Source organism: Polypterus senegalus, chromosome 15, assembly GCF_016835505.1.
Source record: "Polypterus senegalus isolate Bchr_013 chromosome 15, ASM1683550v1, whole genome shotgun sequence".
NCBI lineage: Eukaryota > Metazoa > Chordata > Cladistia > Polypteriformes > Polypteridae > Polypterus > Polypterus senegalus.
The window spans coordinates 108,635,597-108,663,033 of NC_053168.1; the positions used below are offsets into that span (position 1 = coordinate 108,635,597).

At 37.6% G+C, this 27,437-nt stretch overlaps 1 protein-coding gene across 1 annotated transcript in view; it reads right to left on the reverse strand.

Annotated features, from left to right (window-relative positions):
- The window catches only part of LOC120515514 (ATP-binding cassette sub-family A member 13-like), a 449,137-nt gene that overhangs the window by 248,900 nt on the left and 172,800 nt on the right, over positions 1-27,437 (reverse strand). Inside the window, exons 26-28 of the mRNA XM_039736576.1 lie at positions 18,627-18,867; positions 15,723-15,812; positions 14,558-14,654 (exon numbers count right to left, since the gene is read on the reverse strand). Of these exons, the coding sequence (XP_039592510.1) occupies positions 14,558-14,654; positions 15,723-15,812; positions 18,627-18,867 (428 nt within the window). The remainder of the gene's footprint in view (positions 1-14,557; positions 14,655-15,722; positions 15,813-18,626; positions 18,868-27,437) is intronic.

Consider the following 27,437-nt stretch of genomic DNA (forward strand, 5'->3'; position numbering starts at 1 on the left):
CTCATGCAAGATGCTTGCTGCACCGTGCAACACTTGGATGAAATAATTTATTGCAGCAGTACTATCTCTTTCAAACGTGCTAACCTCCAATTTCTGCCCTTCCGTATCTTTCTCCAAGTAACCATTCACCACACAATCAGCTCTGTAATAGATGTTAAGCCATATGTAAGCTTAGAACGCCGATTCTTCAAAACTTTTAAGGAACATTGAAATATCTTTGTAGTACATGTTTAATTATTCTATCCATCTATCCTTCCAGTGTCGCACCAGCCCCAGTTAGAATACAGTGCGAGGCAGGAACAATCCCTGAACTAGCTAGCGCTGCGACACCGTGTCCTCACATGTTTAATTATTAACAGTATAGATTATTTAAATGATGTTAACATTTTACCTGTATAATGTAATAAACATATTTTGCTGCATTTCAACTTAAAAATGATATCGTCATAGTTTGTAAATATGCGCTTTATAAAGTGGCTCAAGTTGTGCAATATTATAAATGTATCGCAAGTTTACAGTGAGGTAATTGTACTTATAAGTACAAACAGTTCTATAAGGAGCACTTGATGGACTGATTGAGTGCATTTATACATTCTTGGGATGAAACTGTTTCTGAACCGTGAAGTCCGTAAAGGAAAGGCTCTGAAGCTTTTGCCGTATGAAAGCAGTTCAAATAGGCAGCATGGCTGAGGCAGTCTTCCTGATCAGCTGCTGTAGATCCATGATTTCACTCTCAGATATAGCGATATAAATACTGTGGTGCAGTGAGAGTAATATGGAAAAAGATGATCCGCTGTGGCAACCCCTAATGGGAGCAGCTGAAATAAGAAGAAGAAGGTTCAGTGAGAGTAACAATGCTAAAGCAGCTATGGAATTTGGAATAGTCTGGCCATTCCGTGGACCATTATATTGTTATAGGTTAATTACAATAAGATGCTTTAAACTAATAAACAATATGCGGTTAACTTAAATGTGAATGATAAAGCTGCATCAGGGATGTGGATCTAAAAAAGAAACAGAAACCACACTGGAACAAAAGCACTGCTTTGATGCTGGGTGCCACCAGTTTGCAAAACCGAGCAGAGAACTTGCGTACGCCAAGCATTTAGCTGGCGTGAAAATATGCGTGGCTTTATGCCAAGTTTAGTTTTTACATCGCGATTTGAGAGTGGAAACGGGAGTTTGCAACATTTTTGTGCGTAAACACTGTTTATACATGAGGACCCTGGACATTGACAGAAATAGATGAACATACACAGGCCTGGTCCGCAATAGAAATAAATTCCTGCAGTATTTCTTATTATATTCCTTGCTTTGTACCCCAATAAATATGAGTTATTGCAAATACACTAACAACCCATGTGCTTTATTCACTCAGATTATGGAACCAATGTAGGAAGTACTTCAAGATAGAGAAGCTTTTATCTGTGGCACCTCTGCAACAGAACCACCTCTTTCAACCTTCGCAAAGATATGCAGTTTTTAATATCTGGAAAAAATTTGGGATTAACTTGCTTAGAGATTTTTATATAGACAACATCTTTGCATCCTATGAACAATTACATTCCAAATTTAACATTACAGCTACACATTTCTTTCACTATCTTCAAATTAGGAACTTTGTTAAACAGAACCTTCCCAATTTTTGTCATCTTGCTCCCTTATCCATGCTGGAAAAAACATTCCTCAATCTCAAGGACTCAGACACCATCTCTGCAATGTATAAAATCATTTTACAGTCCCTCCCTTTCAAAGATCCAAGAGGACACTGGGAAAAAGATCTCTCAATTAAAATATCAGAAAAGGAATGGAAAGTAGCAATGCACAGAATTCACTCGAGCTCCATATGCGCAAAGCATACAATTATTTAACTCAAAATTATATATCGAGCACATCTGTCTCGTCTAAAACTCTCCAAAATGTTTCCAGGGCAGGATCGAACTTGCGAACGCTGCAATCAAGTCCCAGCCTCACTGGGTCACATGTTCTGGGCCTGCACCAAATTAACATCATTATGGACCAAAATGTTTAATTACCTTTTAGACAGCCTTGGACTCACAATCCCTCCTAACCCATTAACAGCTGTGTTTGGGGTTCTTCCAGATGGGTTTAAAGCGGAGAAGGACAAACAAACTTGTGATTGCATTCACTACACTGTTGGCACACAGACTTATTCTGCTAAACCGGAAGAACCCAAACTCTCCTCTTTTAAGTCAGTGGGAAACCGATGTTTTATATTATTTGAAATTGGAAAAAATAAAATACTCAGTTAGAGGATCTGTACAGATTTTTTTCAAAACATGGCAGGATCTAATCAGTAATATTTTAAAAAAAGCTCTTAAAGGACAGAGGAAGCAATTATTTCTGTATTTCTTTGTCTTCTCCATTCATCTCTATTGGCTTATCAAACTTATTAATTTAGGTATGTTTACAAGTCTTAAGTTTTACGCTGTTTGCCTTGCTCCCTCTCTCAGGAGTGGGGTTCGACTTGTTCTTAATTTTATTTTTTGTAAAAATTGATTGATTTGTATTGAATGATTGTAATAAAATTAAAAAAAAAAAATGCAGTGCAAGGCAGCCATGCACAGAATTCACTCGCGCTCCATATGCTCAAAGCCTACAATTATTTATCTTAAAATCTTTTATTGAACACATCTCTCTCATTTAAAATTGTCCAAGATGTTTCCAGGGCAAGATCCAACCTGCGAACGTTGCAATCAAGTTCCAGCCTCGTTGGGCCCTATGTTTTGGGCCTACACCAAATTAACATAATTTTGGACCAAAATCTTTAAATGTCTGTCAGACAGCCTTGGTGTCTCAATCTCTTCTAATCCATTAACAGCTGTGTTTGTATTCCCAGATGGGCTTAAAGTGGAGAAGGACAAACAAACTGTGATTGCCTTTACTTCACTATTAACATGTAGACTCATCTTGCTCAACTGGAAGAATCCTAACCCAAATCTTTTAAGTCAGTTGGTAACTGATGTTATATACTATTTGAAATTGGAAAAAAGTCAGATTCTCACTTATAGAATCTGTGCACAAGTTTTTTAAAGCCTGATCTAATCAATAACATTTTAAAATAAGCTTTAAATTGGGGAAAAGGATTTTCTTCCACTTTGTTTCCAACTCTTTAAAATTTTACTCGGGCTGTTAGCCTAGCTCTCTTTCTCAAGGGTGGGGGTTGACTTGAACTTAGTTTTGGCAAGTTTGATTTGCTTTTACGGAATGTCACTTGCTTTTAATAAATTCAATAACATATTTAAAAAAATAGAAAAAGAAAAACCTCCTAATGTTTGTGCATGTTTTACCCTTAATAAGTTTCCAAGTGTGTCCCTCTGTTCTTGATGAACTCATTTTAAAGTAACAGTCTCGATCCACTGGATTAAAGCCTTTTTATCTAACCCTCCATTGATCTCCTTCCATCAGCCACCTAACCTATGCAATGCTCTTGACGGCAGTTTACTTTACAGAGGATAGCCACATTCCCTACCAGGCACTTCAAGCTGTAACAGGGGCTGCTATGTCACTTGCAAATATGTCACCTACAATACCAGTGTATCTGTTCCCTCTGGTAAGTTTAATGTTCAACAACGAGCCTCTTGCCAGTCTAACAGCCTATATGCTTCATTTCTTTTCATGGAAAAAGAAAAAAAATCTCACATTATTTGTGTCATGTCAGCTATCCATCTGTATGGTCAAAACATGGCTCTTGAACAACAAATGTGGGGAAGAGACAGGTTTTCAGCTCAAAAAGTCATTCCCATGGTGCTTAGGGTTTCCTGTCCATGTTGTGTGCTGATAATTCCGGAAGTTCATACTTTACAATACTTTAGCAAAAAAGCATGCATATGACTGAATAAGTGACATATGGAATATGCAATTTTTGTTCTTTTTTCCATGAACAATTTTTTACATAATTGGACATGGATTTTGGGCTTTGTCCATCTCCACAGAAAGCTCTTTAGGGTTCATTGTCAGTTCTGCCAATCGGCACAGTTCTATATAATGCTGGTCAGAAGTACAAGAAGTGGATTTTTTTTTGTAGATTGTGTATCCATGTATGTTACAATTAATTAATCTACTCAATGTATGCATATTTTAATTGAAAGACAAACAGCAACTATAATGTAATTCTTGTATATCTCAAAATCACTCAAGGAATGCCTTAATTAGCTTTAGCAGGCCCTGTTTTTTGACAGCCACCAACCATGATCTCCCAAAAAAATCTTGGGAAGGGCAATTCAGAGAGAGATTCCCTTCCAGGTAGGTATGTTGTGCAATGGGTATTTAAAACTGGGGTAAATAAAACACACAGAACTGAACACAAGTAATCCTCTTCACAGAGATAGATGGCCAGTCTATCATTTTACAAAATTCTTTGTTCTTGTACAGAACTTCTCACCAAGTGCAGGAACAACAAAAAGCTCTGTGACAACTGTCAAGGCAAAATATAAGAATAAATTATACCAGACTAAGATTTCAGTGGAGCAGGAATGGGAAGATTTGATTACCACAGAGTTTTTATACTGGATAAAAGGTCTTAGAAAGCACACAAAACATGCCTTGGCCTGGTTTGTTAGTAAAAGACTACTAAGAATATTCAGTTGTTTTGAGAGGAACCATTTGAATAATTAAAATCTAAGTCAGCACCTACTGTATATCATCAATTGTGTATTTATTTGTTTATTTAAGAAAGCTGTCCATACTGCTTCTTTATTTTGCAGACAGCACTTGTTTGTGTCCCTGATGGCTGTAATAGCTACACAATATATATATATATATATATATATATATATATATATATATATATATATAATAGCTATAGCTTTCTTCTTATTTTACAAATGTTTTAGTTTGCGTTTTTAGGCTACATCAGGACTTTTCTCAGTTTCCAAGTGTCACATTTAATAAATTCCATAATACTTTCCTACGAAAAGTCTTAAAATGCCACTTGTAGTCATTGCTTTCAATAAATTATTAGAAAAACAATATTACACACTAATACTTGTCTCCAGCATGCATCTAATACATTTTATCGCTGAAAAAATGCCACAAGGTGACATGTTTCATTTTTTAACTGAATCATTCTAAAAATACACAATGGACCGAAAATGTCAAAGCTAGATAAGAACATATTGTGCATTTAGTCTGGCTCAACATCATCTTAGTTTTATCTTGCCATTTATCTGAATCACAAGTGGTCTTCTAGTGAATTTCAGATTCACTTCCCCACTGTGCCCCAAGCAGCACTCAAACGTTTGGTATCAAAGAATTTGCATGATCAAAGCCTGCAGATTTTAGTGTTTTCATCACTTTCCCTAGCTTCTGATTAGACCTTGATCTTTACTGAGAAGGGAAAGATATGCCTTATTACTTATGACAGATCTAGAAAATGGTAGATACAACCATTTTAGCATTCTATAGCAAGAAATTAACAATTTGCTTATTATTAAATATATTCTAAACCTTTATAAATAAAGAGCTGAGTTGCAAAATCAGCTAAGTACAGGAGACAACTTTTTGCGAAAAGGAGAAAAATAATTTTTAAGTATTTGAAATGATATTTTTTAAATTCTTTTTGCAGAATGTTGGTTGTTACATTACTGAAGGTCAATTGCTGGACATCTCAGAAATCTGAATATTTTACATTTTTGTAAAAAATAGGAAAAAAAAAATACTTAGCAAGTTTTGATGCTAAATCAATGCTATTCCATAAACCTATAAGTAGAAACTTTCATCAAAAGTGCTCTTGATCTTGAAATATTTTTATTATATAACAAAAGAAATTCAGAGCTTTTAGTCTCTAAACTATTTAGCTAAAAAGTAATGCTTAGAAGTCATGAATTCCTGTTAAGCATTGTTTAAGTAGTAAATTAAACAAGTTATAAGCAATCTCTAGAATGTCAATATTCTACATCGTCTTCATCATATATTTCAGTATCACTGTCTGCCATTGGTTTAGTGTTTTTGTTGGCTGTTCCAATGACTGGGAGGTAGAACTCTTTAACTTTTTCTGATTGCGGATTGTCTGTATTGACTCCCATTTTGCTTAGCAACATTTCGACATCCTTTGCTTTTACTGGATTAACAAAACAATTCAGTGGAAGTGGGTCAGCTGACAAGTTTTTTATTTTGCTGCCACGTTTCACAATACTGTGACTGCAAAAGTCGCCCGAATACGTGGTCTTTATGTTTATGTTACTTCTTGTTATTTCCACCACTCGAACTTTTGTCAAGTGAAATGGGAGCTTTTTTTTTGCAGACTTTTGCAGTTGCAGACTTGTAGTTAAGCACCTGCCAGTCTCTTCCTAAAACTCTCAGTGTGGCATATTGAGATGATTGGCTGGTGTATTTTAGCAGCTTTTGGAACTAAGCTGGTTATGTATTTAACAGGTTTTGGAACTCACATCAAAATTTATAGGACTATATTTTGGTACATAGCAGGTTTTGAAGCCCACTTCAATGCCAAGCACATAGCCAACCCTTTGATGAGTCACATCCATGCTTCATCTAAAGTTCGCCAAAAAATGTACTTAGCAGGTTTTGGAACTCACCCCTTCAAATGCACTAAATCTAATGTGTAAGATGGTTATTTTAATGTAATTTAATATTTCAAATAAAATAGCTAATAAAATGTCTATAGGCTAATAGGAGCTGGTTTATAAAGCACACCTAAAATGTGCCCCATGTTTTAAATCTATATAAATTATTGACTCATGGTTTTGCTTATTTTGTTATTTGTGCCTGGATATAGCTCTTGTGTTCTGTGAGAGTAACCCAAAGAAGAAGATCTGCTGTGACATCACTGCTGAAGGACCACCCTTGGCCTATGTATTTTTGAGGACTTAGATCCTTCAGAGAATCGGAGGTGTTACGGAGTCAGGATCAACAATTGTAAGCACTGCTTGGATTTCTGTTTTTTGTGGATTTCTTGCTTCTGTGTTTATGTTTTTTTGCCTTTCAGACTAGCTGAGTTTACTTAGTGTTGTCTTTTTACGTAAACCCTTTCCACCTTATTTTTTGCCCTTTTTTCTCTGCCTTGCCTTTTTCTGCTTTTTTGTTTATATAAAAGCATTCTTAATTTATGTAGGAACGTTGCTTGTCTTTGTCCTTTGAGCCCAAGGTATCATCATCTCTCCTTAAGGACATAAATATTCTAAATTTTAAAAGCCTGAGCCCCATTTTGGGCCTGTGCAGGCTCAAAAGCGTGCATGTCTTTTAAGTGTGGGGCTAGGCTGCTTGGGGTGAGTCCTAATCTGTTTTTTGTTTGTTGTTATTCTGAAGCCTGATGATCCTTTTGGCTATTTTGGTGGAAACTATTCTATTCTTTTTTCCCTGAAATGTGGTTAATTGCCAAGACACTAGATGCCGCAATAGAGCCAAATGACTTTACTATCTTCTGTGGGACTTAGACTGAGCTGAATTAAAGTAAGGAGTTTTTACATCTTAAGGTAAATAAATGTTAAAATTGGATCTAAAGTCCACTTTTTCTTCTGAGGGATCTCTTGTGTTTTTCTGGTTGTTGTTTATTCCTCTGGAAGCCAACATGAATAAAGTTCTGATCAATCTGTACAGCATTATTACAAAACACAAATGTAACATTCTAAAACACAAATGTTTACATTTTGAGGACTTATTTGTTGTTGCCATGGGGATAAGAAAAAAGCAAATTTAAGGAACGTTTATCATCAGCCATGTCACCTGACCTCAAAGAGTGCAAATACTCTAGATCACTGCTATATCTCAATAATATGTACTGTTTGCTACTGAATCACACTGAATTGGGTGGTCCAATCCCCTCTTAGTACTCCCGCTGCCAGCTTACAAGCAGAAACTGAAATGTGACAAGCTGGAAAGTAAAGTATATCAGTGCTAGACTAAAGAAACAGAAGAAAAACTGCCAGACTGCTTTGATTGTGTAAATTAGAACATGTTTAGATGTAGTTGAGAATGCAAATGTCTAAATGAGATTCATCAGAAAATATATGGTTGACTGTGTGCTTACAAAAACAATCCACTTATTTTATAATAACAAAACATCTGATAACTAAGAAGATCAAGAATTTACTGTAAGCACACAGAAATTTGTTTTGAATCAGTGATATGGCCATGTTTATAAGAAATACAGATACACACCCAGAAAAGCAATCAAAGTGGCTTAAATGTCTGTATAGGAGTAAAATATAGTCCGAATGTAGCAGCTGTAATAATTTACACAAACTTTGGCAGAGACTAGAGATGCTTAAACACTACAAAGTAAAAACTAATCCAATCGCATCTACTTTTTATTCCCTGAAGTGCATAATGCCTTCTATGCCTGCTTTCATCTCGAAAACAAGCAGCCTGCCTTTCAATTGCCTGCAGCACCATATAATTTATCATTCTTTATTTCCGTACATGACAGGGGGAGTACTTTTCAATGAGTTAATGTCAATCAGATATGTGGCCTGGAAGGAAGTTTGAGGGCATGTTTTAAAAAACTGTTGAAACCAATTAGGTGACGCCTTCATTGATATCTTTAATATTCATGGATATCTTTAGAGAATCTTTAGTCTCTGCCTGCATCAAAAGGACAACAATTATCCCTGTGACTAAGAAAACAAAAGTAGAGTGTCTGAGTGACTAGAGACTACTGACATTCACCCCAGCCATGATTAAGTGCTTTGAGAGACTTATCCTTGGACACATTAACCAGAATATTTTAGACAGTCCTGATCATGTTCAATTTGCATTCTGTCGCAACCGTTCAGCAGAGGATGATATTTCCCTTGCACTTCATAATTTTCTACCACATCTGGATAATAAAAACTGCTATGCCAGAGTCCAATTTATAAACTAAGCTTAGCATTTAAGAATAGTGTACCATTAAAGCTGATCACTAAACTTATCAGCTTAAAACTTAGCACCACCTTCTACAACAAAATTTTAATCTTCCTAGCCAAAAGATCCCCACACTGACTCTCAACCCAGGCACTCTGTAGAATAGTGCGCTCAACCCACCTATATACTCCTTGTTAATCTATCATTTTGTGGTCAAACTCAGCTTTAGCTCTGTCATTAAATCTGCTCTAATGCCACTATCATTTCCCTGATCATCAACAATGATGAGACAGCTTACAGAGAAGAGGTCCACCTGCTGACAGCAGTCCATTCCTTAAAAAAAATGCCAGAAACGAAAAAGCTGGTTATTGACTTCAGAAAACAGAAGGCAACCCATACTAACATCTACATTGGAGGGGGTGCATTTGAGAGGGTAAGCAGCATTACATTTCTTAGAGTAACTATCATAGACTCACTAATGTCCCTACTTCTCTACTTCATCAGATGCCTAAAGCAAGCTTAGATTCCTCCATTTGTTCTCACTAACTTCTAGGAATGCAGGATTAGAGCCCATTCTCACTGGCTGCATAACATTCTGGTATGGCACCAGCTAAGCTCAAGAACATAAAGCACTGGGGAAGAGATGCAGAATATTACTGGCACCCAGCTGACTTCTGTTCAGGATAACAGATGGCACTTAAAAAGGATATTAAGGACCAGTTTCTTTTCACAGATTGTAAGTTTAAGGCACAGCCAATCATAATAACAAATCTTATATCATAAAGTATATATTGGTTTCAGAACATTTGGATCCTCTGCAGTTTGCCTATCAGACACATATATACTGTAGATGTGGAGGATGCTTTCATCTACACACTCCACAGAGCCTACTCCCACTTGAACAAAGCCGATCCCACAGTCAGGATAATGTTCTTTGACTTTTCCAGTGCTTTTATCATCATTCTGCTTCATTAACGCTCAAAGCTTTGAATCTTGATGCCTCCACAATCTCCTGGATCATGGACTACCTGACCAGCAGATGGCAGTTTGTGAGGCTGAGGGGATCTGTGTCAGAAATGATGGTGTGTATTACAAAAGCACATTAGGAAACTGTCCCATCTATCTTCTTGTTCACCCTCTACATAACAGACTTTCCACTCAATACAACTGTATTTGTTAAGTTCAGTTTATTTTTGTATTTATTTATTTTATTTATTTACTTATCAATTGAAATTCTTGCTTTTATGTTTCTGCTGCTGTATGCATCTGAATTTCCCCATGGGGTTAATAAAGTTTGCCTGGTCTAATCTTATATTGTCGCACATGTGCGAATGGGAGATAGTTTATGGCCTCGAATGCTTGTATTTCCCTGCCAGATCAGGATTTGGTGCTGCCCCCAAACTCTTTTTCCTTTTCCCCTGCAGACCTACCGAAGAACCAGCCATCTTAACTCCACTTCCGGTCTTCAGAAGTCTCCACTTACTACTGCCTTTTCTGTTTTGAGAAGCTTTCCCTTGCCACTTCCTTTTCTGTGGCTCCAGATCCCACCTCCGAATCACGTCACTTCCAATTCCCAGGAATCCACCCATTTATTACAGCATTTCCTGTCTGTTGCAATATTTGTAACAAGCCTCAGTTCTGTTTGGAGCTCATGTCTCTAAAGACCCGTGACATTTCAAACACTAATTTCAAGAATATGGGGCGGATCCCCAAACCTTTTTCTTTAGTCTTTGTGTATATATATATAATATATATATTGCTTAAGTGACATCACATGTAACACACATGCAAATGGCAAAGGACATCATTACAATGAATAATATGCCTGTCTCCATGTCAATGTCAATTTATTTATATAGCACATTTAAACAACATTAGAATGCTGTGGCCAAAGTGCTCTACAATAATAGAATAAAAGAAAACATACAAATGACATGAATAGAAATAAAATATATGAACATAAATAAAATAAATAGAAGTAATGTTACATAATCACAATGAGGAAACCATCAGTATTACTGAAGGTCATGGAATGCAAGTGCATAGAAATGAGTATTTAATCTTGTTTTGAACAGTTCAATTGTAGACGACTCCTTTATATGATGAGGTAAAGAGTTCGACAGGCGAGGAGCAGATTTAAAAACTAGCAACAAGATTTTAAAATCAATTTGAAAACTGACAGACCAGTGTAGAGTAGCTAATATTGGAGAAACAGAGTCATACTTTCTTGCCCCAACCAGAAAACGAGCGGCAGCATTCTGGACCAACTGTAACCTGCGGATCAGAGATTTGCTAATCCCAGAATACAGCGAGTTGCAGTAATCAAGGCGAGAAAAGATAAAAGCATGAGTAGCTTTCTCAAGATCCCTAGAAGATAAAAAAAGGCTTGATCTTACTTAATAGACGAAGCTGGAAAAAGCAACTCTTGACTACAGAATTAACCTTTCTCAAAAGAGAGGTTACTGTCAAAGATAACACCAAGATTGCGGAAGAGAAAGAGCCAAGAAGTCCAAGACCAATTTGGGCTTTAGCTGATGGACCCACTATAAGCACCTCCGTTTTACTTTGATTTAGATCAAGAAAATTATTGGCCATCCAGGATCTTAGTTCAGACAGACAGTCTCCATGTAACTACTGTTCAAAATGGTAGGATCCACAAAGTAAAGACCCCACAAAATGATATCATGGTGATGTCCTCAACATAACATTAAATACATAAATGTGAAAATAACAACACATTATTGCAAAAAACAATGCATGGTAAATAAATTAGTAGTTTCTCAGATGTACACATGACAAGGAGAACTAGTTTATATTTATAGAATGTAGATTGTGTAACAGTACAGTACAGTATAATTGAGTATTTCTTTCAATTACGAGAAATGAATTAAAACTTTAATATCAAACTCAATTTTAAACTTTAGCTGCTGCTCATAATTTTGAAAGCACAGTTAGCCAAATATATGATTGAGTGAAATTCTGGGTACTCTGTTACGATATATTGACTGCACTCATACTATCCCAGTCCTTCATGGCAATGGTGCTTCCAGATGACTCACTTCTAGGGCAATATAGTAACTTGTGTTTCCCCTTTAATAACTATTACACACAGAGGCACACACACACACACACACACACACAAATATATATACTGCTCAAAAGAATTAAAGGAACACTTTTTAATCAGAGTATAGCATAAAGTCAATGAAACTTATGGGATATTAATCTGGTCAGTTAAGTAGCAGAGGGGGTTGTTAATCAGTTTCAGCTGCTGTGGTGTTAATGAAATTAACAACAGATGCACTAGAGGGGCAACAATGAGATGACCCCCAAAACAGGAATGGTTTAACAGGTGGAGGCCACTGACATTTTTCCCTCCTCATCTTTTCTAACTGTTTCTTCACTAGTTTTGCATTTGGCTACAGTCAGTGTCACTACTGGTAGCATGAGGCGATACCTGGACCCTACAGAGGTTGCACAGGTAGTCCAACTTCTCCAGGATGGCACATCAATACGTGTCATTGCCAGAAGGTTTGCTGTGTCTCCCTGCACAGTCTCAAGGGCATGGAGGAGATTCTAGGAGACAAGCAGTTACTCTAGGAGAGCTGGAGAGGGCCATAGAAGGTCCATAACCCATCAGCAGGACCAGTATCTGCTCCTTTGGGCAAGGAGGAACAGGATGAGCACTGACAGAGCCCTACAAAATGACCTCCAGCAGGCCACTGGTGTGAATGTCTCTGACCAAACAACCAGAAAGACTTCATGAGGGTGACCCAAGGGCCCCATGTCCTCTAATGGGCCCTGAGCTCACTGCCCAGCAGCATGCAGCTCGATTGGCATTCGCCATAGAATACCAGAATTGGCAGATGCACCACTGGTGCCCTGTGCTTTTTACAGATGAGAGCAGGTTCACCCTGAGCACGTGACAGAAATGAAAGGGTCTGGAGAAGCCATGGAGAACATTATGCTGCCTGTAACATCATTCAGCATGAGCAGTTTGGTGGTGGGTTAATGATTGTCTGGGGAGGCATATCCATGGAGGGTCACACAGACCGCTACAGGCTTGACAAAGGCACCTTGGTTGCCATTAGGTATCAGGATGAAATCCTTGGACCCATTGTCAGACCCTATGCTGGTACAGTGGCTCCTGGTGCACGACAATTCCTGGCCTCATGTGGTGAGAGTATGCAGGCAGTTCCTGGAGGATGAAGGAATTCATACCATTGACTGGCCACCACACTTTCCTGACCTAAATCCAATAGAACACCTCTGGGACATTATGTTTTGGTCCATCCAATGCCACCAGGTTGCACCTCAGACTGTCCAGGAGCTCAGTGATGCCCTGGTCCAGATCTGGGAGGAGATCCCCACAACACCATCTGTCATCTCATTAGAAGCATGCACTGATGTTGTCAGGCATGTATACAAGAACACAGGGGCCATACAAAGTGCTGCGTACAATTTTGAGTTGCTGCAATTAAATTTTGGCAAAATGGACTAGCCTGCCTCATCATTTTTTCACTCTGATCTTTGGGGCGTCTTTGACTTCAGGGCTCTGTAGGTTGATCATTTTCATTTCCATCAAACGATGTGGCATCCTTTCGTTCCTAACACATTACCCAGTCTATATCAGTATAGATATCCTTTAATTTTTTTGAAGAATTTTTTATATATATATATATATATATATATATATATATATATATATATATATATATATATATATATATATATATATATATATATATATATATTAGGGGGCTGTGCCCCCTACTCACTTCACTCGCTTCGGTTTTTTACTTATGAGTGCAGCAACTCAAACACATTTTGGACTTAAATGATATAAAAATTAAATGTCAATTTTAGTTTTAATAAATTGGTTAATTTTGCTACAAATATATTTATTTCATTAAATAAAAACTTTCCCAGGATGCTCCCACCCTCCATGATTTTTTATCCCTCCAAAGATCGGATGGAACAGAAAGTGATTGCCATTCTTGGATTTGCGATTCTTTAGAGAATCAGGAGTTTACTGGTTTATGTATATATACATATATATTGTGATGGACAACTGGCATTCTGGCCCAGTCAGGACGCCGGGAGGATGGAAGGTCCGGGTGAGAGACGATACCTCCCCTAGAACATGAGAGGACAGCCTTCCTGGTTTACCTGTTGGGGACTGTGCCCACCATCAGGGGGTGGCTGGACAATTCTGGGGCACTGGACTGAAGCACTTCCACCACACTTGGAAGTGCTGCCAGCCGGAAGAGAATCCAGGTACAAATGGAGTGTTTCCAGGTGCCCATGCAGCACCTCCGTCACACCAGGAAGTGCTGCAGGAGGATTGTTTGGGAGCACCTGGAGCACATCCAGTGAACTATAAAAGGGGCCGCCTCACTGTATTCTGGGTGCCTGAGTCGGGAGGCAGAGGATGGAGCTTGCGAGGAAAGGACTAGATGTGGCGGAAGACAAAGGAAAAGAAAGGACTAAGTATCTGTGAGCATCATTGTTGTTGGTTTGTGCACTTTGTGTGCTGTTAAAGGACTGTGCATTGTGAAAACAAAGTAAAAGCGTGTGTTTGAACTTCCGGGTGTCCTGGTGTCTGTCTGTAGTCGGGCTGAATGTTCACTATATATATATATATATACATTACTCTCTCCATTGAGTCCAACTTAAACATATCTATATCTCAAGTCCACTTAGCATTCATCCTTTATCAGCATATAATAATTACCTTTTTTGTCGTTTCCTGATTGTTTGATGTACATTCACACAAAAGATTGTGATATTTATCAGTACTGACATGATGCTGCAAGCAAGCTGCATATTCACTATAAAAAAAAAACACCATATTGATTAATTAATGCATATTATATGCCTAGCATTTTTCATATGGCTCCTTGAAAAACATATTAGCATGTAAATACCATTATAGCAATGTAAGATTAATCCACCTTAGTAAAAAGAAAAGTCTCTGCGTGTCTGTCTGTGTGTCCATCCAGTTGCTATGTCTCTGTCATTCCAAAAGATTGCACATTGCAGGAATTTTTAGTAATAAAATTCATTGCATTTTTCATTCCAAAGAGATGCACATCATAAAACATTTACACTGCTTTTATGAAGCCCATACCAAATGGCACATAACAGAGACATAAGTATGGCACGGTGCACTGCAAACGCTGAGGTCTGCGTTGATTACATGGATTTCCAACCATCTTAGACGGTTAGCACAGCTAGTGTAACATACGATCACTGCATAAAACCAAATATTCTGAAGAAAGGGGATAATTCAGAATGAAGTGTCATAAAAAATAAAAGTTTAACTAAAACAGAGAAAGAATTTTTCAAATCATATAAAAATATTATGACCAAAGAGTTTCTGATCGAAAACACAAAAAAGCTGAAGAGTACTTGCATAATGAAATTAATGTAGGCACATTAAGAAAGCATGCATCAAGTTCTTTATGTGGGCAATCAGTGCAGAAGTATATTTTGCAGGAAATGTATTTACTAACATAGATTTTTTCAGAACATTGTAGCTCGTGAAGCTCATTCTTCGATGAAGTGTTCACTCTTTTGAATGTCCATGTGTACATACACAGTAAGTACTGAAAAATGTTTTAAGCCATTAATCACATCCACTTAGACTTTTAAATATTTTGGGTCTGCTGCTTTTCAATCTGTCTATGCCCAAACAAATCATTAAAAAATGGCAACAGCAGGTCACTCCACCCACATGTTTCTTTGACTACCAAAGCATTGATAAATGCAGGAATAGGAGCATTTTAATAGTCATGAGTCATTCTGCTATTGATTTAATTACATAAAACTTGAGTAGTGATGCAAAGAGAAGCCGGGAACATTAAATGAGTAAGAATTAGATGTAAGTCATGACTCACTTTCCTGCTGCCATGTTTTCACAAGAGCCCGCTCCACCAAATTTGTTCAATAAAGCTGCCGTGATGTTTATCTGGTCAAAGCCATCAGAACTAATGAGAGAAAACAAAATGAAAGTAATTGAGATGTTTGTAGAGTTACCCATTTATTTTACCATCATTCTGTCTGCACCCAGTTCAATAATCAAGTCAGCAAAGCACATCCACTGAATGAAGGCAACATTAAAGATGGAATTAGCTCAGCATGAAGCTACACTATCATTAAAACATGCAGGCCAATATAAGCTTTCAGTAAACATTATTTCATTAAAATTGTTGAATATTTTTCTGTATTCTCATAAGTATAAGCTAGTTGTCATCAAATGAGTTAATAATATTTGTAAAATCTACTAAGTAGCCAATATATTTACTGAACTTACATATTAGTGATTCCCTTAAATATTCTTAAGCAAAAAGAAAAGAGCTAAATGAACAGCACAAATCTGTATTGCTTTTGAGATTATACCACTGTGTTTACTCTGTATTTAAATCTGAGTACTTACTGTATGTAGTACAAGCCAGGTTGCCATGTTTCAATATTATATAACCATAAATGGGAAAAGTTCAATTTATAGGCAGGATAGATAGATAGATAGATAGATAGATAGATAGATAGATAGATAGATAGATAGATAGATAGATAGATACCATCAGGAATGTGGCTACACAAAAGGTTACAGTTGGTGTCAAGGACATGACGTACCTATCTGTTTCTTCTACAGCCCAGAAGTTATCAATCCAGAAGAAAACCTATGGCCCCCTAACTTACCTCCACCAACTCCCACTCCTTTAAATAGGATCTACAGTCTACTGCTGGCTTGTTATATGACCAAAATTGAAGTAACTCCCCTCTGCTCTGCACTCAGCTGTCACGGCAAGCAGTGGGCTTGCACACACTGTACCCATGTAAATCATACCTGGCAGGCCAACAGTTTTTCTATAATTTTTATAACAAATATAACACACAAACACACACACATGTATGTGTATACAGTATCTATATACAGTATATAAAAGCCAAATACCACTGACTCACTCATCACCAAATCTCCCGAACCATGAGGACTTGGGACTTAAAATTTAGAATGTAGGCTACGTTTGGCCCAGTGCTCGCTAAGAAATGTTTTTAAAAATTTCATGGTCCAAGCATGAAATTTCTTATAGCTTATTAGACCCGTTTGTATGCCTATCCCCTTTTCTTAAGAGAACTACTTAACGGATTTAGATCGGGTTTTTTTCTATAATTTGCTTGAACATTCCATTGATTTTGCGACTTTCTCATTGTGCTAAGTATCAAAGTTCACTTGTGGTACGGTAGCATGAATCTGAGAGAGACTCATCAGGCTGCGGGGACCTCCTCACTCATATGTCTGCCTCAGGGCGTAACCTTAACTCGGCTTACTTAGCAAACAAGAGAACTACTTAACAGATTTAGATCTTTTTTTTCTATAATTTACTTGAACATTTCGGTTGATTTTGCGATCATAGTTCGATATATTCACGCTAATCCGAGACTGCGGGCCAGGGGGTGTGGGAAGAGTGACTTCAGAGAGCTGGGTGGTGCCCACTGTTCTGTTTCACTAATACATAGGCGAAGCTGCAGGGGATGGCTAGTATAGTGAATATAACTGGGCTGAGTGGTGCTTTAGATACTGCAGACTAAACTTTGCTTGTTTGGTGTGCTCAGTGGGTTTATTCCCTTAATATTTCCTCAGATGACTCTGAAGTTGAATTGGCAAATAAAAGCCATTTCACTTCAAAGCAAAGTTTAGTCAGTTTTGGAAAACTGTCAGTAGAATGTCATGTTTTCTGTTGGTGTAATGGTTCTCCTGTGGCCTTTCTTTAAGGAAAGCTCTCATCTTACTCATAGGAAAGAACTGGTTTAAAAGGAAGCGCAGCATCTTTTAAAGTTTCTTCTTTTTCTCACATAAAACTGGAATGTTGAATACTGGAAATATCTGGTTGTTCTTGTCTCACCATTTAGTGAACTTAAAAAAAGTTAGGCATTAGGACAGGCAGCGGTGCATCACAGTTTTATCTACTCCATTGATAGATAGATGAATAGATATTTATATCTAGTTGTGATTTATTTTATGCATTTCATCTGGAGAGAGTTAAATACTATTTATTTGTCCTGTTAGCTGCCTTTAAATTACAAAACAAAGACATTTAGTTCAGGTATAGGTAAGGTGATCAATGTTGTCTATGTCCTATACGTTACATTTTTGAATAAAAAGGCTAAATCAGTGTATACTAAAAATGACAGGGTTGATAAACTATTTCCCAGGTTTGCAAGTCATGGGGCCAACAAAAAGCAAAGTACTTCTGCCAAGGACTACAAAGGCTATGGTTATATGTTTAAAAAGATTGTGGCTGTTATTGAGGGACTAGAAGTAATTAGGATGCAGGAGAAAGTGACCACTGGATAGATAGGTGTATTAATATGGTTAGTGGCACTGCAGTGGTTGATTTTATGAGTTCATTTAACATATACAATTCTTTCTATTTCTCTCTCTCACTGACAACTTAATGGCCATTTCTGGGGGTTCACCCAGGTTGGCCCTCAGATTTTGAGGCTATTGGAGCAGATATTGTTATGGCTGGATGCCCTTCCTAGTTACCAAGCCAAAGGAACAGTGTCTTTATTTTAATGCAAGGTCACAGGAATAATATGGTTACATCAAAGATGTTTAAAAAGCAAATCAGGACTCACAACGCAGACAGGGCCAAGAAGCTACCTATCCAGACTGTTATTAAGTCAGTTCAATTCTATTAAAGTAATTCTTTGCATCTGTCATTTATAACTTTTTACGCTTGATCTAGCTTCATTCGCTCGCTATCACCTGTAAGTCAAGTGAAGTGATATACCTGAAGAAGAGATTGCTGCTGTTGTACAACTGGGGGGTGAGCCTCAGTGACGGGTAATCGATGACAAGGGGCTTTACTGTGAACAGAGCCATCGCCATGGTAACAAACAGAACTGGTAGCAAAATGTTAGCAATGGCCCCTTTCCAGTCTCTTCTGCTACGGTGGAAACGCTTGATCAGTAGTGCGGTGATCTGCCTGAGAATCCGTCTCACTCCAGTCTCTCTCCTGATGCCTGTCAAGGCTGCGAGAGACAAAGCAGACAGAAGAAGAGAGATTAATGAGCAATTATGATTCCTGCACATTTCAGCAAATCTCGATGGAATTACAGCGGCATTTTGTAAGCAAACATATCATAAAAATCCTTTCAAAATATTAAAACATTTTACTTACTTGTACTCAAATGATTTTGAATATAAATAAATGAAACTGATCTGTCAGTGTGTAATGTTAAAAATTCCTAGTTCTGCGTAGGGATTGTCCTTTTCTTACTTTTGACCTTAACCTGCGCCGCCTTTTTTAGCTCTAAGTTTATCAATTCAGCTTTCTTTCATCATTTGGTGTTAATGTCTACCTTTTACTCCTTACATTGACTGCAGCTTATGAAGTTTGAGAACTGTAACACTTTATTTCAATTTCAAATTGTATTAGAATAATTCAGCTGGCTTACTGGGTGTGGACGTCCATTTGTATTTCTACATGAAGTGTCTTCTGTATGAAATGTCAGTGTCCTTCCCTTTTTCTTACAATTTTATTTAAGGGACTCATGTTTCCTCCCACAGAATGAAGACACACTGTTACATTATGTGCATGTGTGATTGTGCCCATCCATTAACTTTCATCATGTTTTGGGGGTTTTGCAGCAGAACTTGATTTCTCATAACCTAACCATCATCTACTATATTGTTTATTCTGGTCATCACAATTGGATTTATATTGGATGTGAGTACTGTAGAAAAAGGCACAAATTAAACTTCTTATGTAAGTAGTAAACCCCACCACTTTTGACAGGAGTGAGGAGCTCAGCAGTTAGTTGGAGTTTTAGAGCAGAACTACTCCTCCTCCGGATAACTAGGTGCTTTCATATTACTTTAGGATTCTGAATCAATGTCTGCTTACTCAAGGTTTTACCAGATGCAACCAGTGGCTTTCATAAATGTCATAACCAAAAAGTAGGTGACGCTTTGCACAACAGTAACCCTATGATCCAGTGGTGAGTAATAACAGTAACAGCAGTTGCTCATGTTAAATATTAGACCCTCCATGCAACATTATCAGGATTGAATAAAAGGTAATGTTGATTCATGAAGATGGCAGCTATATAAGTGGACAATGACAGGTGTAGAAGGCACCTGTTGAGAGACAAAGTAAAAGTAAGATATTACACATTATATTTTGGGACAAGGATTAAAACAAGATACTTAGATACTGTGTAGTGTGTACTCCATCATTATATACAGAACTGAGATATGGTGTCCTGAAGGGCTCAGTACTGGGACAGAGATGTTTATTAATGGAGGGAATGATGCTAATTGCAACAATATTTTGTCATCATTTAACTCAGTTGGAATCACAATTAATTTTACTGCATCAGCTCGCACTCTAGAAATTATCTTTGACTCTAGCATGTCATTTAAAGCGCATATTACAAAGTGTTTCTTCCATCTTCAAAATGTTGGGAAATTATGGCGTTTTCTAAATAAGCAGGATTCTGAAAAATTAATTCATGCATTTATTTCTAGTAGGATTGACTACTGCAAAGTGGTGTTCACAGGATGTTCAAACTGTTCTTTATACAGCCTCCATTTAATCCAAAATGCTGCTGCAAGAATTAGAACAAAAAATATGAACACATAACTCCAGTTCTTAAATCCTTACACTGGTTCCCTGTTAAGTTTAGGGCAGATATTTAAAATCCTCCTTTTAACATGTAAAGCCTTAAATGGCCAAGGTCCGTCTTACTTATCTGAACTTATCATGCCTTACAAACCAGAACGCACATTAAGATCTCAAGATGCCGGTCTGCTTAGGATTCCAAGGATTAATAAAAGAGCAGTGGAAGGTTGTGCTTTTAGTTACAGGGCCCCTAAACTTTGGAATGGTCTGCCTGCTACTATAAGAGGTGCCCCTTCAGTCTCAGCTTGTAAATTCCGGCTGAAGACTCACTATTTCAGTTTAGCATACCCCGACTAGAGCTGTTGATTAACTGTACAGACTGCACCTCTGTTGTTGGTCATTAGCACTAAAACATCGGTAATATGATAGCTATAATTTGTTACTAACCCCCACCTATTTTGTTTCTCTTCTCTGTACTTAAATGTGGCATTTATTGCCACGGCCCACTGACTAAGTTGTTTTGCCTGCCTAATGTAAAGTCATCTCTGATGAAGGATAGCAGGACTCATCGGGTAGAGAGGTCCTTTCGTTAGATTGGCTGGCCCAGCACTGACACAGCTGTGGAATGGTCAATAGAAGGAGGCAGCTTGATGGCCGAGGTCTCCAGGTCTCTGAACAAATCCAAATCATATTATGTAATATCATCTACTGCTGAATTCTGCTCTGTACCTGGAATATTTCTATTGCACTATGATATTGTAATGAGGATTATTTGTGTTCTGCTCTGTGTATTGTATTGCATTTACCCCTTTTTTTTGACACCCACTGCACGCCCAACCTACCAGGAAAGAGGGCTCTCTTTGAACTGCCTTTCCCAAGGTTTCTTCCATGTTTTTTTTCCCTACAAGGGTTTTTTGGGAGTTTTTCCTTGTCCTCTTAGAGATTCAAGGCTGGGGGGCTGTCAAAAGGCATGACCTGTTGAAGCCCATTGTGGTACTTCTTGTGTGATTTTGGGCTATACAAAAATAAATTGTATTGTAAATTGTTTTGTATAGTGCCCTGCTCTGTGCTAGAAGCATTTGATAAAGTTTGGAAGCATGTGCTGATAGCACTTTGCTGCACCCACCACACAACGAACCTCCTGGATTGGGACCCGAGTGAAATGGGTGACACATCTGCAGCTCTCTGGAAAATTTTAAGCTTTTTTACAGTGGCTGGAGTGTCGATCCTGCCAACAATCCCCAAGTTGGAGGGCCGGCTTGCAGGCCTGGAACGTCATACCAGAGGAAAAGCAATTGCAGGTTAGGGCCCTTGCTCAGGGGGCCAACAGAGTAGAGTCACTTCTGCTGTTTACAGGATTCGAACCAGCAACCTCAGACCTATTAAAAGCACCTAATAGGTTTGTGTTAATTTCTAGAGGTATCTGTTGAACTTTCAGAAGTTTGCAATGACAAAGCTGCATGGGTGGTTGAAGTCTGGACAAAAATGCTATTTTAGAATATTTTGACTCTTGATTTGCAAAGATTTGCATTTGCACACTTGAATTTAAGTCAGATTTGTTTAATTTGGTGATTAGTACTTTCCTAGAGTGCATATTATCTCTTTAACTGTTTTTAACTTTCATGAACAGCATATAAAGAAGCAACAGAGTGGAGATTACTCCAAGAGGGATACATCCAGACTGTCTATTGGTGCTGTGTTTTTGCACCACCTGTTTGTGATCTCCAACACACATTGCATTATTGCAAAGATGGGTGTAGAGGAGAATCAGCACCCTCAGATCTAAAAGCATTGATTTAATTTGAATGGTGGACAAATAATTCATTGTTTGTGAGCTGGGCTGGGGTCAGCTGCAAATTATACAGCCTGAACAAACATTATTACTGGGGAAAAGGAAGACTAGCCTTGTTCTGCCCAACCTTTTACCACTGTGACTCTCAGCAGAACAAAGTGGTAAAAAGATACCGTGATATGTAACCGTGGTATGGTGGGACTTTTTGATTTACTAGTGGTCAGCTACCTCAGGGACCAGAACTCAGGGGAAAACTCATTGGGAGATGGTAAGAACATGCAAATTCTACTCAGCCAGGAATTAAACCAACACCTCTCAAGCTGGGAGGTAACAGTTATAAGTACTATGCCATAGTGATACCAAAAAATAAAAAGGTCTGTATGGTAAAGAACTGAGTCTCTGATTTTGGACAACAATTATACCAGTGGTGCTTACCTTGTGATAAATATCAGTTCATGACATTTCCTTTTTGTGTCTTTACCTGTTTTCTTATTTTAAAGCCAAGGATACGTAAAGACCTTCATGATCTCTGCACTGAATACAATGCATTTATCTTCCTATCTCACTGCATACAGGAAATAAGACCTGGAAATGTTGACTTTGATCTTGGGTCAAATTTCTCATAACAGGATAAGCCAAGGAGAACCTTTAGAACAACATAGAGTCTATTCATGTAGAAAGCTAATTGAAAATGACAGCAGACTAATGTTTCAAATCAGTCCAGTGATGGCGTTTAGTTTTCAAAGGAGGGTCCCAGCAGACTTGGAAAAGCATTGTGAAATCAGAAAAAGCAGACTACCATGAATTGCTTGCAATTCAATTAAAAACAGTGTATAAAGGAAGGCGTTAACGCATAAAAATAGCTGAGTATGTTGTCGAGAATGTGAAATAGACTTTACATTCAGGAATTAAATGGTATTGTGCAGCATGAGGGAAGGCAGCAAGGGCTCAGAACAGTAGGCATCTCTCTCACAGTGTATTAATGTGCCAAAATACAGCATGGGGCCAACAGAAGATGATTTTAACTATAACTGCAAAAGTCCATAAAATATGCAAAAAAAGCGTGTAAACAGATTGGAAACAGTCTGGTAGATGAAAATACAGTAGCTGCTATTACTATAAGCAGTTTGGCTCTTGGAAATTGTTTCAATGTCTGTCTGCTCTGCACACATTATTAGTCACAGTGTGTGAGTGACACAGCAGTTAATGAAGTGATCTCATTGTTTCAAAGTTTTGAATTTGCGTTCTGGCCCCAGTGCTGTCATTGTGGAGTCTGCACCTTCTCCATGCATCTCTTTGTATTTTTTGCTCTTGATATTTGGTCAATCTCGGACAAACTAAGGATGTTCATACTTGGTTTAATTAGCAGTTCTAAATGGCTTAAGTGTAGATGTGTGTAAGCGTTCCCTATAGCAGATTTGCACCCCTTCCAGTTCCTGATTTGTGCCCCCACCCAATCTCGAACTGGATTAAGCAGGTTTAATAATAGATAGATGGGTGGAATAGCAAAATCTCCTGATCATCACATACATATTTCTGGTTGATTTTTGCTGGTTTATATGGAGAAAGTGTTATCTGATTGCAGTGCTTGGGTTCACAATGGCTTCTGTCAAAACAACTTGACTGGATCTCTGGTATGTCAAACTGCCTAAGTGTATAAGAGCCACTCTTTTACAGGACAGGCCTCATCTGTTGTGTCATGGGTGTGGAAGAAGGGACCCAAGTAACAAATGGAGAAAACAATGTGTCATATCTAAAGGTGTAATTGTGTGGGGATGTTCTGCCTCTTGAACCAGACTTTTAAAAAGCCAAATCACACACATTATTGTACAGAGAGGAAGGTACCCTTATGAAGAGATTTAAATTATTAAACATTAACCCTACCCTATGTAGTAAGCCACTTATTCAAAGTAATATTTGTTTTGTAAGAATATCACTTGTTAGTTCATACCAGCATACAGTTGTCTTGCCAAGCAGTCGCACTTGATTAATCTGACTACAGAAGTTCATTAGTGTCTCTCAGTACAGAACTTTATGGTTCAGTATCCATATACTTCATGTAGGCACAGTTGTATGGATCAATAAAGATGATTGCCTCTGTAGATGCACAATATATTAGTGAAACACCTCCGCTACAATATGAGGGAAATAAATGCCATTGCTCCCCCGGGAGCAAATTATACTGTTTTGTTTCACTTAGCAGTAAATAAATGGTCTTTTGCTTGTGTTTAGACAATCTAGTCAGACACAAACAGAGCAAAGATCTTTAAATGTGACACCAATCTAGAGTAACCTAAAATTATATCCTTGTGCATCTTGTTTTTTTTTTTTTGCTATTAGATTGCACATTTTAATTTCAATGTTTAGGTTAAAAATGACACCTTTTAATATAAAATTGCTATTAAAAAGGTAAAAAGTAAGCTACACTATATTAGTCAAACTTATCAACTTCATGCATGCTTTTATTATTTCAAGAATTAGGTATTATCAGCCTCCCACATCCTAAAGAAATGAGTGGCAGGTTAATGGCCAACAGTACATTACATTTCCAAAGTGTTCACCCAGTTCTAAAGATTCTCTAAGTCTTCTTGAATTATTTTTGCTGCCTCCTCAGTGTCTGCCATTGCTCCATTTTTTTTAGTATCATGTGCGAATGTCAAAAGTTTACTAACTAAACTGGAATCAAGGTCATTAATATAAATCAGAAAAAACAACCCAAGGACAAATCCCTGAGGGATTCCCCTGAAGATGACCCCTCTTATCTGTACTCTTTGTCTCCTGACGGTTAACCACCTTGAGATCCAGTTTTGTAGGTTGATGCCTACCACTTCTAGTTTCAGAATAAAATTTGAGTGTGAGAGCGAGAGAGGTTAGAAGCACACGCTGATACAGCGCATTACCGCAGCCACCACATGACAAATCAACTCAGGATCCCAGATTAGGACCTGAGTGCTGCCATGTAACGGGTGACACCTCAGCACCACACTAGTTTAGATGGAATGGAACAGTGTGAGATTTTTTATGGGACCACACCAAAAGCTCTTTGAAAGTCTATGCAAAATATGCTTTGCTTTTGTCAACTACTGCAGTAACCTGCTCAAACAAAATCAAAATAATTGGTTTGTCAAGATCTTCTTCTAAAAAAACTTATACTGCCTGTCATAATTTACATTTAGGTACCTTTCTAATTTATTTCTTATTATAGTTTTCATCATTTTGGATGGTACAGAAGTAAAGCTTATTGGTCCATAATTGCCAGGATCCGCTTTGGCACCTTTCTAAAAGACGAATCACATTTGTAACTTTCCTTTCCTCAAGTACGTTTCCATTTTGGTTCCTATTTTGTGCCCAATACACTCATTTTGGATTTAGGACTCCACCACTCTAAATTGGATTTAATTTTGTGATTTAATATGATTATTTGGTTACCAGATGTTTTAATATTTTTTAAATGTTTACAAAACATAGTAACAGAAACAACAAAAAATTCCTGGTGTGGTTTATTATTTATTTGTGCATTGCTTCTGATTTTGTCTGTTCTGTTTAACTAAGACATTCTGTACCATTTATACCCAGCACAGCTACCCAGAGAGCAATGAGATAATGACAATTGACACTCTTTATTTTGTCATGTAGTAAGGATTTACATATAAGAAGCTTCTCTTTAGATATACTTTTAGTCTTCTTAACTATTTTGATACCTTCAAATTTAAGAGAGTTGTGTTAATGATTATACCATTTACCTGTATGCTGATTTTGTACAAACTAATATGTTTCTTGAATGTGCTATACAAAATGAGCCTAGCTTACTTGTTGCTTTGTTATATTTCTTTGTCTTGTCATAGAGAATTTGGCTAGCCACATAACAGGGCTCCTGGAATGAAGGACGTCCAGCAGTCTGCGTCCATTTGTAATGGTGATCTCAACTTTTCTTTATTTAAAAAAGTAATATCCCTGATAAGACCCTCTGTTGGTGCATACTTCATAAAATAATGAATCTTTACCTGAATCCACCTCAATCCTAAATACTCCTTTGGACTTTTTCACTACTATAATTTAAAAGAAACAGTTGGGAGACAAGCTGGCCTTTGAAGCCAGGGGTTTATTGTCAATATTTTATCATGAGTAGCTCTCATACTTGGGCCTGAGAACCCCATGTTATTGTAGATGATAGATAGTATGTTTTTTTTTCAATCAACTTCATTATTCATATGACATTATTTCCCTTTTTCTATGTTTTGGAGTCAATGCAGTGAGTATAAAGCTTGCTAATTGTTTATTTGAATGTTCCAAACATTTATGTATGTTACATTTCGAAAATTTAGTGTTTTTTTTATTTACTTGGTTCTTAAGATTTTCATCAACCGTCCCAAGCATTCTGGTTATTTAATCAATTTCTTATTAGTAATCACGCCAGTAGTTTTGCACCCTGTTATCTTCCAATGATATTTCCCTGGTATTGTAAGAACACAATTATTAAGAGAGAAAACTGCACAGAAAAACCTAAATTAACAGGGTAACATTAAAATGGATATTGGCATTTAAAGATATAGTAAAAATCCAAATATTTGTAAATCCCTCTATATATAAAATCCAACGTCCTGTCTGTCTGTATGTCTGTCCACTTTTCACGAGAGAACTACTTAAAGGATTTAGGTCGGTTTTCTTCTATAATTTGCTTGAACATTCCAGCTGATTTTACGACTTCTCTCATCACACTAAGTTTCATAGTTCAATTGCATTACCGATTTATTTGCGTGAATCTGAGAGACACAGTGGGCCGAGGGGAGGGGGTGGGGCCCTCCTCACTCACACGCCAGCCTCAGGGTGTACCTTACATCCGCTTAGCTAGCGAACGAGACAACTACTTAACGGATTTCGATCTGTTTTTTTTCTAGAATTTGCTTGAACATTCCAGATGATTTTACGACTTCTCTCATTGCGCTAAGAATCATAGTTCACTTGTAGGAGTGATATATTCGCGCTAATCCAAGACAGAGGCTGCGAGCCAAGGAGAGGGGGAAGAGTGACGTCAGTAGTGGGGAGTCGGTCTACGTCTGCGTTTTGGAGTGTACCTTGCCTCCGCTTAGCTAGTGATACCTTTTTGTTAATTGATTTTTAAAGTTTGTCCTGTTTCACTACTACGTGGTGGATGGCTAGTGTGTTATAAAAATAAAATTCATATT